This window comes from Myotis daubentonii, chromosome 15, assembly GCF_963259705.1.
Source record: "Myotis daubentonii chromosome 15, mMyoDau2.1, whole genome shotgun sequence".
NCBI lineage: Eukaryota > Metazoa > Chordata > Mammalia > Chiroptera > Vespertilionidae > Myotis > Myotis daubentonii.
The window spans coordinates 53066299-53086379 of NC_081854.1; the positions used below are offsets into that span (position 1 = coordinate 53066299).

The following is a 20081-nucleotide window of genomic DNA, read 5'->3' on the forward strand; positions in this document are numbered from 1 at the left end:
AGGAAAGGGGCTCAGATAAACACACAGACAAAAGCTTACCGACAGCTTCCTGACAGGCTGACCCTCAGCTAAGTGCTCTCCTGTACTGGGTCCCTTACTACTGACCACCCCATTCGGCAGGCACCATTCATGGCCGCCGCCTCCTCCCTGCTTTACAAACAAAGAAAATGAGGTGTGGCAACGTGAAGTGTTTGTTCAAGGTGAGCTGACAACTGGCAGTCTGGCTCTGCAGCTTTTCCTCTAAGTCACTGTGTGCGCCACCCGATTCAGAGCCAGCCAGTGGTTTCTCCACGGAACCCCAGTAGCCTGCAGAAATCAGGCACCATGTTCTGTGACAACTTAGACGTGCACTCCTGCAATCCCCACAAAGAGGGCTAAAGACGTTCCTTGACCAGTAAGAGACCATCATTCAGAGAGGTGAACCGCAGATCTCTATCTACCCCTGCAGGGCTCTTTCTAAAACCCAGATCTTATCATATCACTTTCCCACCTTAACCCCTTTGAGCTGTTTACATCTGAAATGCTGAGTCTGGCACTCAAGGCCTTCACTAGCCGACTGCAAGCTTGCCACGCCCTAGCACAGATACTCTTTCCTGACTCCATGCATCTGTTCATGCTGTTCCCTCCTTGTGGAATATTCTTTTCCACGCCCCAGGCTGGTGAGCCCCTGTTTATCAAGCACAAGTGTAAGCCTCACCTCTATGAAGCCAGCCTCCTGTGTATCCCAACACTCAGTAGCACTTTCACACAGCAGGATAAATGATAATTCCCCAACGGGATTGTGAGCTGAGCAGAGGCCACATCCTAAGAACCATATCGAACTCCATTCTTCTGGCCGTCAGAGCCAACAATCTCAGAAGTCATCCCTGACTCTGCCTCCCACACCCAGTTCCAAGTTCTTCAAGTCCTACTGGCTCTACTTTCAAAACACATGCGGGCCCCAGGACATCCTACGCCCCCCTCCCACACACACACATACTGAGCTGAGCAAGTGCCATCATCAGCCAGACTCCACTACTAGCCTCCCAAGGCCTCCTAGCTTCTCTCCTCTCCCTTCTGGTCTCTTTTCTACACATAACCTCATTTTAACGGAAAACTCTGGAGGTATAAATGATCATACAGAGAAAATTGCCAATACCTGAAGTCCAGGCAAAGGAGCTGGCAGTTTAATGTTCAGGAAACTTCGGACCAACTGGTAAGTCCCAGGCACGCCGCCCAGCTGGGCCTGATGCAAATTTCCAAAGACAGTCACGAGGGTATAATTCTTATAACTGGAAAAAATTAAAAGAAAAAACTAAGGAGGTTGAAAACCCATATTACACACATCTGTGTCCATATCCATGGCATTAGATAGACTGTGGACGCTGCAGGGCGGGGCCTGGACGTCCAGCCTGACACAGAAGAGGAAATGGTGCATATTTAATGAAGCGAACCGCATTACCTATGCAGTGGGCAGCGGATCGTTGTAACGATTTCTCATCACTGCAGATACTCAACAGAATCCCTGGAGGAACATAACTGTGGACTTCAAATGCATTAGGGCTAATGTGCAGAATAATAATTGCTGCCGCTCACAGCCTAATGTTCAAGTGAGTTCTTTTTAAACTTTTTCTTTGGAAAAATTTCAACCTACAAAAATTTAAAAGAATAGCACCAGCAAAAATACTTTAAAAGCGAGTATAATTGTTCTAAAATATTCTTTTTATCAACAGGTGACAGTGAATCCTTAAAATGAATGCCAGCAGGAACAATGCCGCCCGAGTGGAAAAGAACATAGTTACAATAATGTGGACAGGAAACTCCCAAATAGCTCCAACCGCTGCTAAAGGAATTACTGGGACAAGATAATTCTAAAAAAATAAATGAAAATAATAATAATAATAACAACAATAATAAAATAAAGGGGCAGGGAGGATTGCTTACCAGATATAAAACCAAAGAACACAGCCTGGTACCACTGGTGAAGGGAAGCACCAGTGTGAATGGAGGCCAGCGAGTTCAATGTGTCTCATGGTGTTCATTTCGTGTAGCTACTGTATAACACAGGACTTGGTATAAAAACCTATTCTCTGCTGACCAAGTCTGAATTACCTCAGTTACACCCAGGAAGCCTTATGAGTTCCTAATGAAGTGTTATTCTGTTGATTAAGGGGACCACACTGCCAGGCCACAGGCAGCTGCACAGGCCCTGTGGCCAGGAGCTGAACTGAGCAGTGTATTCAGCTTGGCTTTTCTTCTCGAGCCAGCAGAGCCCAGCACCCTGTCTCTGAAACAAACAGGGTCTGTCGCACACTCATGACGACCCCTGCTGGCCAATTCAGAGCTGTGAGGAGTGTCCACAGGGAGGATGAATGGCACCAGCCCTGCCAACGAAGGGGACAATAGTTAGGGCACCAGGGCACAGCCACAGCCCCCTCAGTGACCACGTCCAATTAGTGAGGGGGTGGCAAAGAAACCCAGGCACAAATCACAGGCCTGGGAAGGACTGGATCAACCGACTAGAACCAGAAGGAAAATAAAGGATCAAGGGGCCTTCCTAAGGTTTAAAGGTGGCAAGACTGCCGGGTATGAAAATTAAAATGCTGAGCAAAAACAAAAAAGCCTAAGGAGTCACTGCTGAGCCGCATGAGGGAACAGGATCCCGACCTAAGGCACTTTGGCCTAATAATCATGTTGCCTCCATACTGAGGGGCAGAGAGAGGAGAAAGAGAAAAAGAGAAGTGTAACAGGGCCCCCACCTACCACGATTTTACATCGTTGCAGAACTAGTCCTGATAGAGAAACGCTTCTGAAAACAGGATTATTCCCCTCGGACCTGTTCAACTTATTTAAACTGTGCCAGCTACAGAGCGCTTAGCTTGAGGACTACTTGACACAGAAGTGAGTGGCGTTCGGGCACTTGAGAGCCCGCCCCAAGGTGCTGCTGCCGCCTTACCTCTGCTCCAGGTACCCCAGGGCCTGCCTGACCAACTCCATGCGCACTTCCACGCTGCTGCGGCTCTTTAGGGCATCCGTTGCCGGTGCCAACAGCACGTCTGTCATATGCTTTACCATGGTCCACAGGTCAGAGATGTTCTGCACATAAATAAGACGGCACGTGACGATGCTGTGGGGCTAGAGAACTGCCTGGCTCTTCCTCGCATTGACCTGCTCACCACAGGCAGGCAGGACGTGGAGGGGGAGAGGCTGACGTCTCCTGCCTGAGGCCCCAGGCTACGCCCAGCACAGAAGATGCACCTCTGCCCCGCCACCTGCCAGGCTTCCACCTTCCAACGAGCAGCCTGCCCCGAGCTGGCCTCAGATCAATGACTATCCCAGGCCTCACAGAACCCCCCACATCCTTAAGACCACACAGAACTAACAAGAACACTGAATCTCAGTGGGTTATCCCTTAGGAGAGAGTGAATACATTTACAATCGTCCAGCGCGCTAGGAGTTTGAACTCAAGTAGCTGCATTTCAGTCCTTACAAGGTCATTTCAGTATTTTAAGGCGTCAAATTAAAGCTTAACCTAAATAATATGTTTTGTCCTCCAGAGACTCCCCAGGGCCACTGCTCTTACCCCATTTTGGGAATGTCACAGCCTCCCCTCTTCCTTCCCACTCAGTCCCTTCAGAAGGCGCCTCCCGCGACAGGAGCAGGGGGACAAGAGCGGGCTTTCTCGCCCTTATTCCCACCACACAGCTGGGACTCCCTCTCCCAGAACCCGCCTGGCTGTACATCCCTCCTGGAAAACGTGTTTCCTGAACCTCTGCACTATTCTAAAGTGAGGAATCCTTGAATGAGTGAAGAAAAGCAGGTTTACACTTTTCCAAAGGAAAAAAGAAAATCCCGTTTTCATTGTCCTCTCCAAAATTGAAACTGTAGAAAATCCACCCAAATGCGACTCTTCCTAGCTGGTGACATGGTAGGTGAATCGCGTCCTTTCTTCCTTAGATCTGTTTGAGGTGCCTTATATTTTACTATTTTAAAAAAAAGCAAAGTTGGATGCATTTTTGGAGGAAAAAAATCTGTGTACTTCCACTATATCCTTCCTCTTTTCCCCTTCCCCCTGGCCTCCTACCAATCCAACCATCCATGTAATGTATTTCCCCTGGGGGATAAAATCGGCCAGGGATAGGAACTGAGGGATGGGAATGAAGAGGGGGTCAGAGAGCAAGGGAACCAGCAGCACATGAAGATATGAAGAACGTTTATAAAGGCCCCACCAGAATCACGTTCACGGGGCTCACGGGTGTGAAAACCACATATATCACCTACACAACTCAGCTCCCATTGGTCTCCCTAAGGAGGGAAACCAGTGAGGGCGGAGTTAAAGCCCAGCAGGGCTTCAAAGCAAACACAGCTCAAGAACTCGTGTCCAAGAACGGATCCTGCTGAACCTTCTGAAGATGCATTAAAAATACATGGACAGCACCATCATCAAAAAACCAACCCAAGACCTAGCCGGTTTGGCTCAGTGGATAGAGCGTCAGCCTGCAGGCTGAAGGGTCCCAGGTTCGATTCCGGTCAAGGGCACATGCCTGGGTTGCGGGCTCGATCACCAGTAGGGGGCGTGCAGGAGGCATCCGATCCATGATTCTCTCTCATCATTGATATTTCTATCTCTTTCTCCCTCTCCTTTTCTCTCTGACATCGCTGAAATGTATATATATTTTTAAATTATTTACAATACAACTCTGAGGAACAGTTAACATTTTATCCCATGGAACAGGGTGTTTCTTCAGCCCATTTCTGCCAAGTCAGCAAGCTGCTAATCCCCTCTGAACACCGGCCCCCAGGTTCCTGCTCGGGCCGGCTCTGGGCCCTACCTTATCGTCCAGCTCTGCGACGGAAGCGCAGAGGTCCACGAGGTTAGGCTGCAGGTGCCCGTTTACGATCTTCTCGTTATAGATATAAATCTGAAATAACGAAAAGCAAAGGTACATTTCTAGTTTCATCTCTTCTTTTTAAAACCTCTGAAGCAGTGCTAAAGCCAGCTCCTGCCCCACAGTCGGCAAAGCTCTGGCCAGCCTGTCCTTCTTCCTGTCCGTCCTGCCCAGTGGGCAGGACACAGCCCGCTTCCCAGGAGTGTGGCTGAGCAATAGCATCCGCACGCACACAAGAGCTAACTGCCCGACCCTTCCTGACACCTGAGAACCGGGAGCAGGGTGGGCCTGGGGGGAGTACCCCAGGCCATTCTGTGCCTCTCTGCCCAGCAGACCCTCAGTCCCAGGGAGCAAGGACCACAGGGAGAGATGGACAACGGAAGGACTCCCGCAGCTGCTCCCTAAGAACCTGATGCAAAGTTTAGTAATCTTTCAGCAAAAGGATGGAATGGGCCAGGCTCAGGGCTCAGGGACTGAGTGGGGAGGGTGTGGCCGCAGTCCTCCCCGGGTCAGAACAGCAGCTGTTACACTCTGGAGTGCCCTTTCGCCTTAGCAAATGTTCCCAAGGAAAAGGAATTATGTGATGTTTAAGGTATGAAAAAAACACTATTACTTTGAATTGTATTTTAAAAGAACTAAAATAATTATTGTAAAAACTAGCAAGTTCTAGTCTTTACATCTGAAGTCCTTGCTCTACCAGGAACTGAACAAGGTAGTGATGTTAGACAAACCAGGAACCCACTGAACCCTACTTCCCTCTACTATAAATGGGGGGTGCTACCACGTAGCCTCTGGGGGCATTACAAAGATTTAAAATGGGTTTTAAACTGTAAGGTGGTGTTTATTCGCTCAATGAGCATGGGGCCCTCCCCGTTTTGCAAGGTACTATGTTCAATCTGGGATGTAAAGATTCACTCCCCACTGGAAGGCACAGGCACTAAACAGCTACACGACACTGTGGTGTCCTTGGTGCTGGGAATGTTAGCTCTATGAACCCCAGTCTTCACAGACACAAAAGACTCAGTTTCTCTCCTCAGAAGCTTACTTATTAGGCCTGAACTCTGGTGGTGGCTGGGGCAATGGAAGAAGTCAGCCAAACAATGAAGGTGAAATTTAAAGGATGTGGGGAGGGATCTCAAAATTGGAGTGGAGGAAAAGAAATGAGGGTCTCGTAGTAAAAGCTGAGGGATTTGGAAGGAGGGGGCTGGCTTCGGCTGCCTGGTTAGAAGTGGCCACAGCATACTGAGACTCACCTTACCAAGGGGTGTAAGAGGATGGAAGTCTGCCACCCTCGATTCAGGAAACAATTTCCCCTTTTTGATACTTTGTGCAAGGAAGCGACAAATTGGAATAAAACATACAGATGGCCAACACTGCTTTGTTCAAAAACTCAGTTCCGCCCTAGCCAGTTTGGCTCAGTGGATAGAGTGTCAGCCTGCAGACTGAAGGATCCTCAGTTCAATTCTGGTCAAGGGCACAGGCCTGGGTTGTAGGCTTGACCCCCAGTAGGGGGCATGCAGGAGGCAGCCAATCGATGATTCTCTCTCATCATTTATGTTTCTGTCTCTCTCTCCCTCTCCCTTCCTCTCTGAATTCAACAAAAATATATGTTAAAAAAAAAAAAAAAAGTCAGTTCCAGGTACGTAGTGTCCTGAGGGCCTTTTCAGTCCAATGAGTCCCTGTGCTCCCCACACCTGCAGTGACCTCAATCCACACCCAGACGATTACATGGTCATGATGCACAACTGGACCACGGTCCCACAGCAGTGAGCTTGCCAAGGACATCATTAGAAAGTGGTGAGTACACGATGCTTATGAAGCAGAAAAGCATTTAGAAAATTTCTCCACACGAGGTGAAGAAGGATTTCTGACGAGACCGTCAGCCCCCAGGTGACTCGGTTAATAGAGAACTCCGCTTGCTAAGCAGTGCAGTTACCCTGCTTTACTGCGTATGGGCCGCTGCCAAATGCAAAATGAGATGCCCGGGCCAGTGTAGAGGCAGAGTTCAATTTCCCTAAATCAAATCCGAGTCAGTCGATTAGCCAATTTGATGGCATTCTCCAGGGGCCTAGACGGTAAAATATTAACCGGTTCTCTGAATGAGCCTTCAGGGCTTGACTTTCACACGAAGTCTCTGCTCGCTTTTACTCCCCAGGGGGCCCACATTTTTCCTGACTCGGTCTTCCTTGAGGGTGTGCTCACCTGCCGGGCATAGGCCATCTCGATGCTGTCCAGGGAGCTTCGACCAGGGGGTCCCACATCGCTGACGTAACTTGGCTGTAGGCGAATACACATTCAGAACTGGTTAAGAACAGCATTCAGTCAAATAAACAAACAAACAAAAAAATTATAGAAACACATGCCTGTCTTTTTTTTAATGTTTTTATTTGAGAGAAAGGAAGGGAGAAAGAGAGAGAGAGAGAAACATCTATGAGAGAAATATCATAGGGCCTGTCTCCTGCACGCCCCCTACTGGAGATCGAGCCCGCAACCCGGGCATGTGCCCTGACCAGGAATCAAGTGGCGACCTCTTGGTAACCACATGCTTGTCTTTAACAAAGCTACGAGGAGTCTGTTTCCTAGTCAGACTTCCTCCAAATGATGTTTTTAGGGGTTTCATGAGAAAGCAACTTTTTTACCATGAACATGAGAAGAGGGCGGCCATCGGGCTCAGTTAACTGAAAAATGATGGGGGGGGGGGGGGGGAGTTGTAAGGATATCTCAGTGACCGTTCCTGGAAATGTACATTTCCCCAAATTCGGCTTCAATTCCAAGCCCCCGCTCCACCTCGTTGCCCCTCTCCATCGTTGCTATGTGTGGGCCTCCTGTTTCCATCAATCATATCACACGGCTAGGGAATGGAGTTTATAGGGTTCAACACTTCCAGTCTAGAGTCCACACTAAGACAACAGCTGCTGATGAGTTTCCTGCATCTGGAGATATGAAGCCAGTCTAGGGTGGGCCGTCCTACAGCCGTTCAGTAAGCATCCCCACTAAGCCCGCCTGCCTGTGCACAGCTGTGTGCACATCGACCCACATGGACGACAACAAGCCAGGCCGCAGATCCTGCCCTCAAAGACCTCACCGTCTGTTGGGGAGAGTTAGACACAAATATATGGAAAAGATTAGAAGTATTTAAGAGAAAGAGAGACAGACAGACAGACAGACAGACACTAACATTAATCTTTAAGCTTACTCCCTACTGTAAACAAATATGGATCAAAATTAGGTGTATCCTATAGGTATATTCTAAAATCTCCAATACTTTAGTTTTATTGTACTGTAGAAACCAAGTTTTTTATACACTTCTCTCATTTAAAAAGAAATAAATGCTGTATTCTCTAAATCTAAAACAAAGCAGTTTAAAGTAGGCTTAGGAAGCCAGTGGAAGAGAGCAGCAATACTTCCTAGCACTAGCAAAGCCAGCCAATGGAAGACGCGTATGAGCTTGCCCTGGGAGTCGGGTAGAGAGGAGAGAGGGCTGGAGGCAGAAAGGTGGGCTGTACACACTCAGGTTGTGGAGAAGAAACTGGACTGTGGGACACCTGGGTTCCAGGAAGGCCACTTTCTCCCCGGCTTTGGGACTGGCACATTCTCTTGGAGCCTCTGCTTCCCATTAGCTGAGTGAAGGGGCTGTCCCAGACAATCTCAAGAGGTCCTCCTCAGCGCTGACCTTCCACAGTCACTGATATTAAAAAGAGCTTTAAACACGTCACCGACCTGGGTAGAAGCTGGCTGACCCCATGACTATTCCAAATCCCTACCTCTTATCTTCGCCCCCTGCTACCTTTCAGTCTGGCATATGTAGTTAAATATACACCCAATGGTCATTCCTATCTGAGTCACGGAATTACTGAAAACTACTAAGTTACAATAATAATAACTAGACTCACTGAGCACCTCCTATGTGCCAAGCACTGTCTTAATGTCCATGTTTTCACTCCACAACCCTACGAGATATGTACCTTCACCATGTCAATTTACAGATGGAGACGCCAAAGCGCACAGAAGGTCACTCCAATAGGAAGCGGTGGAACCCTGGTTTGCATCCAAAGTCGGCACCCACTGCCGGCCAGGACAGCTTGGCACCGCTTCCAAGGACAGCCACTGAACAAGAGTGGTTAGAAATTCTGGCTTCGCCACTCACTGGCTGTGCGACCTGGACTGAGTATATTGCTTCTTTTGAGACTCAGTTTCTTTAGCTATAGAACAGGAGCAGGGATGAGATGCTCTCATAGGTCTGTGATGATTAAATGGGGAGAAAAACAGTATTCACAACACTGCTGTGAAGACTAAGCAGAAAGAGCTCAGCGTAGTGCCCAACACTCAGCCAATAAGTGTTAGCTGTTATCATGTTTTATACAAAAAATAAACAGAAATAAATCCTACACTGAACAATAGACACACATGACACTACAGAAACATAACTTAAAATGTTACTTGGAGCTGGCTGGAAATTCTCGTCTGGTCTTTTTATAATAAACACATTCCTGTATGAACAGAAGCCCCAGCAGCTCGTTTTCAAACATCTGGACTAATTGTGAGTGTTCCCAGTAACAGAGTGGAGTGCTGTCCAATAAACCACCATTCTGGAACAGAACCAACCGTCGCAGGTCTTTTTAAAGAACAGAGCTCTACGCCTGTTAATCCCATTGACCTGGGGAGGAATGAGGCGGGGGAATGACAGGGGAGCAGCACTCAAACATTTCTGCAAGGACACAGCTGTTTCAGCTAAGCACACACAAATAGCCTTGAGAAACATTATCCAGTAATGAAAACCCAATTTTTAAAATTATCCATTTAAAAAGTAGTTGGATTTTAGGTTTCAGATTTCCATTTAAATTAATTTTGCTTAATGCTCTTGTTTTCAAAAGCGCCTTTCCTTCATTTGCCCTTGGCCCAGCCTCTATGTCGCCACACATAAGGTCAATTATCCGTCCACAGGATGTGTATGTGCACATTCCTGAGCCGAGGAACCAGCAAATGCTTGTTGGAATGTCAAAGCCAAGGGCTGCTTGAGGCTGGGAAACTGGTATACTCTGTAGGAATAACATTGCAAACTCCTCGTACTTATGGGTTTCCCTGCATAGGGCCCAGACTGAATACAGTGGGGGTGACAGGAACAGGAACCAGAGATCGGAAAGACAGGGAGGGGAGATGGAAGGCAGGGCCAGAGAAGGGGCTCACCCAGGAGTCTAGAGATACGTGGAGAAACAGCCACCTCTGGGAGCACAGCCACGAGGGTCCTCTCAGAGCAGATGGTGTTCCCAAACAGTCATTCTAAGAGAGCACCCCAGAACAGGTGAGGCGTGGCTGGAGCGTGACAGGAGGGAATTACAAACTTTTACTGAGCATCTACTTTTGTTCAAAGTGTATCCAGGGATGAATCAAACTTTTCCCAAGGAGGGCACATTCTAGTTAGGGAGAAAAGTATGGGAACTAACACTCCTAGCAAAACAAGTACAGAATGAAGAGGAAATATGGCAATACTACAGAAGAAAGTAAATTGGCTTTCTATGAGCACAATGGGACCAAAGTGAGTAATTTACAATGCTGGCTATGAAATCTATACCCAGAAACCAGTACTACTAGTGCAACTCACCACTGAATTTAAGACATCCTGGTTTCAGAAATGCTAAAATGTGGGAAAGATACACATATCTTTCTTGGAATTGATGAAATATGGCACTAAGTCAGTTACCAAAATCAGACACTGTGTCCATATAAGCTGTTCACACTCACAGTGTGGAATGTGACCATCATTATCTGTAACTATCTATAATAATAAAAGGGTAATAGGCTGATTAGACCGGACGTCCTTCCGGACAAAGCCGGGGCCAGAGGGAAGCCCGGGTCCCGGGTGCCAGCTGGTGCCAGCAGCCAGGGGAAGGAAGGCCTACTCCTGCATGAATTTTGTGCATTGGGCCTCTAGTTAAGCTTCTCTACTGAGCCTACTAGTTGCTAGGCTAAGTCATATTCCAGAAAACACATTAAGGACCCATCCATTGACTATGTCTAATTCCAGCACAGCCACGGACCCCACTAAGGTTAGATAAATTCACCTTTAAGTGCTGTTTTTAAAGTTGGCTAAGATACATCGATTCCCAACACTGCTCATACCCCATGTGCTGTCAGGTTAGCAGCGCCACACAGAAAAGTGCCTGCCCAAGTGAAGATAATATCACCTTTCCATTACTTTGAAGAAAATTATATGGAAAAAGCCTGTAAAAACACACGGTTCCACATATCCACCAGAATGGTTAAATTTAAAAGGACACAATGTTCACAATAGTGCTATTTATAAAAGCCCCAAACTGGAAACTAACCAAATGTCCATCAATTCCAGAATGAGTACACAGATTGCAGTTACACTGTTCAGCCATGAGAATGAACGGCCTACAGCGATATACAGAATGTTAAGCAGAAACAGGAGCACATATTGTATGACTCCATTTACATAAAGTTCAAAAACAAACAATATAAATACACACACACACACACACACACACACATATATGCAAACTGTCCCTGCAGGAGTTTGGCTGGGAGACCAATCGCTCGCTATGATGTGCGCTGACCACCAGGGGGCGGCGCGGAACAAAGGGAGGCCTGGGTCAGCAGCCAGAAGACCCTGATTGGCCTTGATTGCTGGGCCAGGCCGAGGGACCCTACCCATGCACAAATTTCGTGCACTGAGCCTCTAGTTAATCTATGATGTTAGAAGTCACAGCAGTGGTCCCCCTGCTGGAGGCAGTGGGGGCAGTAACTGGAAAGGCGTATAATGAGGAGGACTCTTGGTGCTGGTAATGTCCTGTTTCTCCATCTGGGTGTGTTCCATTTGTGATCATTCACTGAGTTGTATTCTTAGGATGTGGGCTTTTCTGGACACGTTGTACTTTAGGAAAAAAGTTCAAAACAACAGCAACAAACAATAAAACCCACAGGGTTTCATAAAGTGGCAATTCCCTGGATAACCTGGAGAGAAAGCCACCACACCATTCACTGGCTTTTACAGCCAACCTACCCACTCTGCTAGGTGTCACAGAGAACAGCAAGTGCTGGTAACTCCCTTCCCAAGGGGACTCCAGGTCAGGGAAGAAGAGTCTACTAAGTAGACTAGTCTATTTTTAAGAGAACAATCAAGAAAGAACATCTCATTAACAGCTTATAATTACTTCCAAATCCCAATACAGACCACAACCTATTAACACCATTTTAAAAAATGAAGTTTATAAAACCATGAGCTATTCTATTTATCTGCCCAGACTCACGAGAAATTGAGAAAGAAACATTAGGTTGATCAGGGGCTTTGAACATTAGTTCTTCCTTTCCAAAGACTCCGATCAGAACCTTGACGTCTCTGAGTCTAAGATATGTGAACAGAGCCTTAAGGAATAATTTCCTAAGACAAATGACTTTAGCACCTTTTTATTCAGGGGGCTAACTTAATAGAAAAACTGGTTTCTAAATCAGGAGTAAATTTGTAGATATGGGATGTGTGAAGTTATCCGGCAGGCATGACAAACTGCCAAGCTACCCACCCTCGACCCAGGCTTCAACAGAACATGGTCTAGAAGGAAACAATCCTGGGTCTCACCCAGATATTACACATCTCTCTGAGCTTCAGCTAGCCTAGCTCTTGTGGGAGTGGGAGAAGAATGCTAGCTAACCATAAAACAACTTCTGGAAAAATAACTTATGGAGAAGCATTGGTAAAAATATTTGAAATGTCTAACACTATAATTTTCATTAACATTGTAATTTTTAATCTGCACCTCTAAATTATCTGAAACTGCTTTTTACAAAATATAGTACGGGATAGCCATGATGGGTCAGGTTATCACTAATCTTCCTAATAATCACATTGCACCAGTGAAGACACTGAAGGTCTTGCAGGGTTAAATAAGTTGGTCAAATAACTTGGACAAGGTCAGTGGTGAAGCTAGAATTTGAACCCAGGGCTGTGCCCTCCCCACACCAGAGCAGCAAATGTGTAGCAAGCCACAGCTTCTCAGCACAGGGCAGACATCACTAATCAAGCCACAGTGTCCCAGCATAGGGCAGACATCACTAATAAAGCAGGACATTCTTCCTGCTGATCCCAACACGTAGCCACAAAATCCCTCCCAGGAGAGGTCTCTAGAATATATTAAGAGAAAAAAGCAAGATACAGAACAGAGCATACAGTAAGCTACCTTTTGTGTAAGGAGGAGGGGGGATAAGATATGTAGTCTCATATACTTGCATTTTATAAAAAACATTGGAAATATGCACAAGAAAGTAATAATAGTGACTGCCTCTGGAAGAGGCAAAAAGGGAGGGAATAGGCTTTTGGGGACAGGATACTTCAGTTCCTGAATCATAAATACACTGCCTTTTTAAAATATATATATTTTTTTACTGCTTCCAGACAGGAAAGGAGAGGGAGAGAGAAGTAGAAACATCAATGATGAGAGAGAATCACAGACTGGCGCCTCCTGCACACCCCCTACTGGGAATTGAGCCACCAATCTGGGCATATGCCCTGACTGGGAATCGAACCGTGACCTCCTGGTTCATAGGTTGATGCTCAACCACTAAGTCATGCCAGCCGGGCTACATTGCCATTTTTAAAAATTAGATTTTCAAGAAGAGAAAACCCTCAACCTAGTATTACCATCAATCAATACATCCTAATGAGAGAAACAGACAATAAGCAATAAAAAGACAGAAAACATATACAATGGCATATGGAAGGAAGTGCTAAAAAGAAAAATAAAGCAAGACAGGGGACTTAGGAAGTGCTGAATGCAAGAGGTTGGCTTGGGTTCCAGACAATAAGACCTTGGAAGGCCCCAGTGAAATGGCACTGGGTAAATATTTGAAGGAGAACTATGAGAGGGAGACAGCCAGGCAGCTATCTGGGGGAAGAGCATTCTGGGCAGAAGCAACAGGAAGCACAAAGGCCTCGAGGCAGGAGCAAGCCTGCCAGGTTTGTTCAGGGACCTGTAAGGAGTTCATGTGGCTGGAGCAGCAAGAGCAATGGGGAGAGTAGCAGAAGGGGAGCTTGGAGAGGCAAGAAGACCGAGTCTGGTAGGGGCTCACAGGCCATGGTGAAGATGCTGGCTTTCACTCCAAGTGAGCAGAGGAGTGACGCAATCTAACCTGTGTTTTAATAGCGTTACTCTGGCTGCTGTGTTGAGATTGTGCAAGGGAAAAAGTGGAGAGACCAGTGTGGCTGTCAACCTCTAAGATGGTTTCCCAATAATCACCACCTCCTGGGACTCAAGCCCTTATATAATCCTCTCTCCTAGACTGTAGGCCAGATTTAGTGACTTACTTTGAACAGAGGGGATAGATAGGAAAACACTTTCAAGACTAAGATATATAAAGACTGGTTTTTGTATTGGGGGCATTTTAGCTCTCCCTCAGATTCCTCACTCTTGCTCTAAGGAAAGCGAGTTATGTTGTGAACAGTACAATTGAGAGACCTATATGACAGGGAACTGATGTCCCTATGCCAGGAGCCAGAGGGGACCTGAGGCTTGCTAAGAGCCATGTGAGTGAGCTTGGGAGTGGATCTGTCCTGAACTGAGCCTTGAAATGAGTGTAGCCTCAGCCCAGTGGTCGGCAAACTCATTAGTCAACAGAGCCAAATATCAACAGTACAACGATTGACATTTCTTTTGAGAGCCAAATTTTTTAAACTTAAACTATATAGATAGGTACATTGTTATTAACTTAATTAGGGCACTCCTAAGGCTTAAGAAGAGTCACACTCAAGGGTCCAAAGAGCCGCATGTGGCTCGCGAGGCACAGTTTGCCGACCACTGCCTCAGCCAATACCTTGCAGCAGCCTCAAGAGATCCTGAGCCAGAAATGCCCAGCTAAGCTAAATACTTGTTTTCAGCCTCTATGGGTTTGGAGTGCTTTGTTACCTGGCAATAGCTAACTGTAACAACCAGTTAGGCAAAGTACAATAAGCTGAGCAAGAGCTGACAAGGGTCTGAATCAGAGTGCTAACAGTGGAGGTGGTTGGATTCTGGGTATATTTTAATGCAGTGTTAACTGCATTTGCCAACATGTGCGAGAGACAAGGTGGAAGCAGAGGACAAAAATCAATCTGTGGTTTTTGACCTGAGCAAGTGAAAACTGGAATTGCCATTTATAAAGATGATAAACTCTGAGAAGAGAGGCTGGTGCCAGGAGGGGCATGGGGGGCAGTTGCTGTCTTGACTCACTTCTGTACATGTGTAGTTTGAGATGGCTGAGACATCCATGTACAGCCAAGAAGCCGTCAGATAAATGAGTCTAGGGCTTGAGGCTGCGATGCATATTTGAGTCTTCAGCAGATAGATAATAATTATTTATTTATTAATATGCTTTTATTGGTTTCAGAGAGAGGAAGGGGGAGAGAGAGATAGAAGCAATTAATGATGAGAGAGAATCATGGATTGGCTGCCTCCTACATGCCCCCCACTGGGGATCGAGCCCACAACCCAGGCATGTGCCATGACCGTAAATCGAACCATGACCTCCTGGTTCATGAGTCAATGCTTGACCACTGAGCCACACCAGCAGGGCTACCTCCCATTTTTATTAACAGTGTTTCATCTTCTGGGCCCAACCTACCTCACTTTCTTGAGTAAAGTCCAGGGCATCTTCTCCTGATGCCAGCAGTGTGTGGAGAATTCGCTGTTTCACTTGCTCCCACTCGACCAGCATTGACTCTCGATGATACTCCTCAGCCATGCCAAAGGTCTATCAGAGACGAGCAGAGAGACGGCCCAAATGAAAAAAGCAAAGAACATGGTTTCTATTAAACCCCCCCACCGCCCGCATCTACCATCTGTCCATGAGTAGAGATAAAGCAATTAACTTTAAAAATGATCCTTAAAGAGTTCACTGACATGTGTTTGCAATATACCATTTTATCAAATCTAACACATGAACAACTTTTAATTGTGGTAAAATACACATAACAAAATTTACCACCCTAACCATTTTTGAGTATAGTCAGGGTACTGAGTACATTCACACTGCTCTGCAACCATCACCACATCCATCTCCAGAACTCATCACCTTGCAAAACTGAAATTCTGTACCCATTAACCGTAACTTTCCATTCCTTCCTCTCCCTAGCCCCTGGCAACCACTGTTCTATTTTCTGTCTCTTACTCTGACTACTCTAGCTACCTCACAGAAGTGGAATCATACAATATTTGCCTTTTTGTGACTGGCTTATTTCATTCAGCATAATGTCTTCAAGATTCATCCATGTTGTAGCATGTGTCAGAATTCCCTTCCTTTTTCAGGCCAAATAATAATATTCCATTGTATGTATAATGTGTTTATCCACTTATCTATTCATAGGCACTTGAGTCGCTTGTTTCTCCCTTTTGGTTATTATGAATAATGCTGCTATGAACTTGGGTATACAAATATCTCAAGTTCTTGCTCTCAATTCTTTGGGGTATATACCCAGAGTGGAATTGCTGGATCACATGGTAATTCTGTTTTAATTTTTTTGAGGGATTGTTTCCATCAAGGCTATACCATTTCACAATCCTATCAATAGTGCACAGAGGTTCTAATTTCTTTACATCCTTGTCAATACTATTGCGTTGTTTTTTTATAGTCACCACCCTAAATGGGTGTTAGGTGATATTTCATGGTTTTAATTTGTATTTCCCTGATGATTAATGATGTTGAACATCTTTTCATGTGCTTATTAAGACAAATGTAGGGTGGAAAAGAATATAATAATATAATAAATAATAATACAAGTATAAACTCTGTTTGATGTACCCACAACTGTAAACCAACTTCTGCCTCACCCTGTATATTTTTAAAACCTCTGAAATTAGGCTACATATTACAACTGACAGCCTGTCAGTTTATTTTCTCAGTAGTACATAAAATCATGATGGATTATAAAATCAATGCTACTTTAAGATTTAATAAGCATCTAAGATAAGAGAACAGAAAAAACAAGTGCCTTCATTTTTTAAAGAAAGTCATATTTTTATAGGAGGAAGCAAACCAGTGAAAGAAAAACAGAGCCTTCTATGGTCTATTCCAAGTCACCACTGCAATGTCTGGCAACCCTCACTCCTGTCTACTGCTGACTCTGCAGCTGCTACCAAAACAAAGGCACTCAGAAGGAAAAGAAAAGAGGGACAGAAGAGAGAAGGAAGGAAGGAAAAGAGGGAGGGAAAGAAGACAAAATAAACCTCTGAGGAGGAAATTAAAGCAACTTATAGAGATATACTGAATCATGACCATTCTTAGCCTATTTTTCTTTAATTGGCAGAGCAAGTTTCTATCAACTTAATCCTACTTTTCAAAAAGCCGTTTCATCTACAACTGATTATAATCAGACTGGCATCTAATTAGGTGGCACCGAGGGAATGAGCATTAGTAATGCCTGCTTTATTTTTGCAATGCAGATAATTTATACCGATAATAACCATATACGTGAGCTTTGGAAAACTGTCAGGAAAAATTTACATACTCTTCCCACAGGTGGGATGTCTGACTATGGACCAATATTTATTAAAATGTGAAAAAAGCACACCAGAGGCGCACAAAAATGACCAGGAAGAAGGCTGGCACACCTTGCAAGCTTGACCTATCAATGGACCCCTTTTTACTGTGCATTCTGAAGACACAAGGAGAAATGACTATTGCAAACTTTAAGAACAGTGTCCCACCTAGTTTTCTTCAGAGTCAGGCGGAATGGACCACTCCAGCCAGTTAGCCTGGACTGAAAAAGTTAAAGAAAAATCTTTTTCTCTTGTTACATTAATGAACTTATACGTGAAAACTATATATTTTGAATAGCGAGAAGTATGTTAGAACAGAAAGGTAGAGGCGAGAAGGGGGGTTTTCCTAGAAAATATCCAGAAATAGTGTACAAGTGAATCTCAATTTCTTCTAAAATTCTTCCTATTAAGTGGTCAGACAACCACCTCCTCAGCCTTGAGCCTCTCTCAGCAAGGGATAATGGAGGGCCACAAGGCACGAGGACCAGGGTGTGTAGAAATGAAGAGGGTGGGGCAAGGCTTTCCAAGCTCGCAACAGCCAGTGAGGCACTGATGAAGCTGTGGCACTAACCCAGCACATACACAAGAGTCTTTCTCAAGGACAAGAATGGCAGAGTAGGAAAGGAAACCGAAAAAAAAAACAGACAGTACACCATCCAGAGATACTGCTGATGAGGATGGTGGGAGCCGACTTCCAGCATCATGTAAGGGTCAGAGTGACAACAAGTGGGGATTAACCATCCCATTAATCAGGCTGCCCACTTGTGTGCCAAGAACTCTTGGGTCTTTAATACAGGATGTACTCTGAAAACTGGCAGCTTTCTGGGCTCAAATCCTAGGATAGATCTGAGAGGTATGCCAGCTACTCATTTACAAACAACCTCACAACCTGAATAAACAGCACTGTGGTTCCATTCATCATTAGTGTGATAAGGAGCTGCAAATATAAATGAATGGTCCAACATTAAAATTCTCTTCCCTTGACCATGCCGCCCCCAGCTTATCTTAATTGCATTAGAGATAATGGAACATCCAATTTGTGGGCTAATCAGGAATGATCACCCACCCATCTGCCCTATTCCAGCCTATTCCCTTTAGATCCACATGATGGATTAGGTGCAAAGAGGAATGTCAACTAGGGGAGCCCATGAGAAAATCAACAGAGCTACGCAACTAAAAACTATGAGAAGAGGACAGTGGGGGTTGGAGGCAAGGTGGGTGCAGGGAATAGGATCAAAGAGGAAAGAAACCCAAGGGAAGAAGAAGGAATGACCAGGAAGGGCATGCAAAGGTCTAAAATTAAAAGAAGACAGGACAAACCACAGAAAATGTCAAAGCAGTTATGTGTGGAAATACAGCTCTTTGAACACAGCTAAGAAAGGAAGGCAGGGAGAAGACTGGGCAACTGAATTGAGAACAGGTGGGGAGCACTCAAACCCCTTTTTCATAAAGGGAAGAGGGCAATATGCCTTGACTTCACACCCACTTATCATTGAGCTGTTGCTGGCTTTTAGACGCTCTACATATGTTCTGATAATGTTGTTCTGTTTTTGCTGGGATGCACCAAATGGAAAAAGACAGGACACATTTGTGGTTTTGTAGCTTCTTTTCTTGGCATTTCAGCAGGACTTTGGCACGTTATTCAAACATGAAATTACCACGAAAATGCCAGGAAGCAGCTCAGCCATTGTTTGAAAAAGGACCCCTACTTAGTGGCAATTTCCCAGTGTCCGGCCAGGGGAAAGGTCTCCCCCAGCTGGCTCCCCACAGCGGAACATCTCCCTCACAAACACATATGCACACATTTTGCACTGTGGTATGTCACTTAAATGTTTTGGCTGGCTGCACATTTAGTCTCAGTATGACACAATGTTCAGAGACTGCCAATTCCAGAAACATAGGGTAAGTGGATTAATAAGGCTCGGCAGCATTCGAAGTCCTAATTTAATTTATTGGTCCTTTACAGCAGGAGAATCAAAGTTGGTGGCTCAAAGTGTGAACAAAAAACAAATTTTTTAAAATATTTTCAAATCCGAATCAAGTGAATGTCTCTATTTCTAGAAATAAGTACTGTTGCCAAAAATATAATTAATAACATTTTAGGGCATTTTACTCTGATAATTAAACATGTCAGTCCTTTGGAACATTTTCTTATAAATTAGAGCTACCAAGCCCCCTGCTGCCCTCTCTCACAGCAACCCCACCGAGACACTTGTACCTGCGTGGTACGTTTTAATAAAGCACACTGAGAAGCAGCTTTTTTTCACTTTATTATTTTTTACATAAATAAAACAGAAATGTATTTCACTTGATATAAGGATTATCTACACTAATAAAAGAGAAATATGTAAATTAGCCATCACTCCGCTATGCCCACCAGCCAATCAGGATGAGTAAGCAAATTAACCCAACAAAGATGGCAGGTTAATTTGCATTCGCAGGCGCAGAGCAAAGACCTCAGGCTCCGGCCTGAGCGAAGACTGAAGACGACTGAAGACTGAATAGGCTTGGCTTCTCCGCTGCGGCCGGACCAAAGGCCTGGGTCCTGGGTGCCGGAGGAAATCCAGTGCCAGCAGCCAGGGGAAGGAAGGCCTATTGTGTGAATCTTTGTGAAACGGGCCTCTAGTTTTATATAAGTAAACCGCAAAACAAAGTTCTCTTTCACCCCTACTCACCTTTGTAGATGCAC

The 20081-nt window shown here is 45.3% G+C and overlaps 1 protein-coding gene across 4 annotated transcripts in view; it reads right to left on the reverse strand.

Moving 5' to 3' along the window:
* The window catches only part of NUP93 (nucleoporin 93), an 86345-nt gene that overhangs the window by 12147 nt on the left and 54117 nt on the right, over positions 1–20081 (reverse strand). For all 4 annotated transcript variants that reach the window (XM_059667981.1, XM_059667982.1, XM_059667980.1 and 1 more), the window contains 5 exons: positions 15480–15608; positions 7071–7145; positions 4812–4901; positions 2936–3075; positions 1139–1271 (listed from right to left, as the gene is read on the reverse strand). In XM_059667981.1, coding sequence (XP_059523964.1) covers positions 1139–1271; positions 2936–3075; positions 4812–4901; positions 7071–7145; positions 15480–15608 — 567 coding nt within the window. The remainder of the gene's footprint in view (positions 1–1138; positions 1272–2935; positions 3076–4811; positions 4902–7070; positions 7146–15479; positions 15609–20081) is intronic.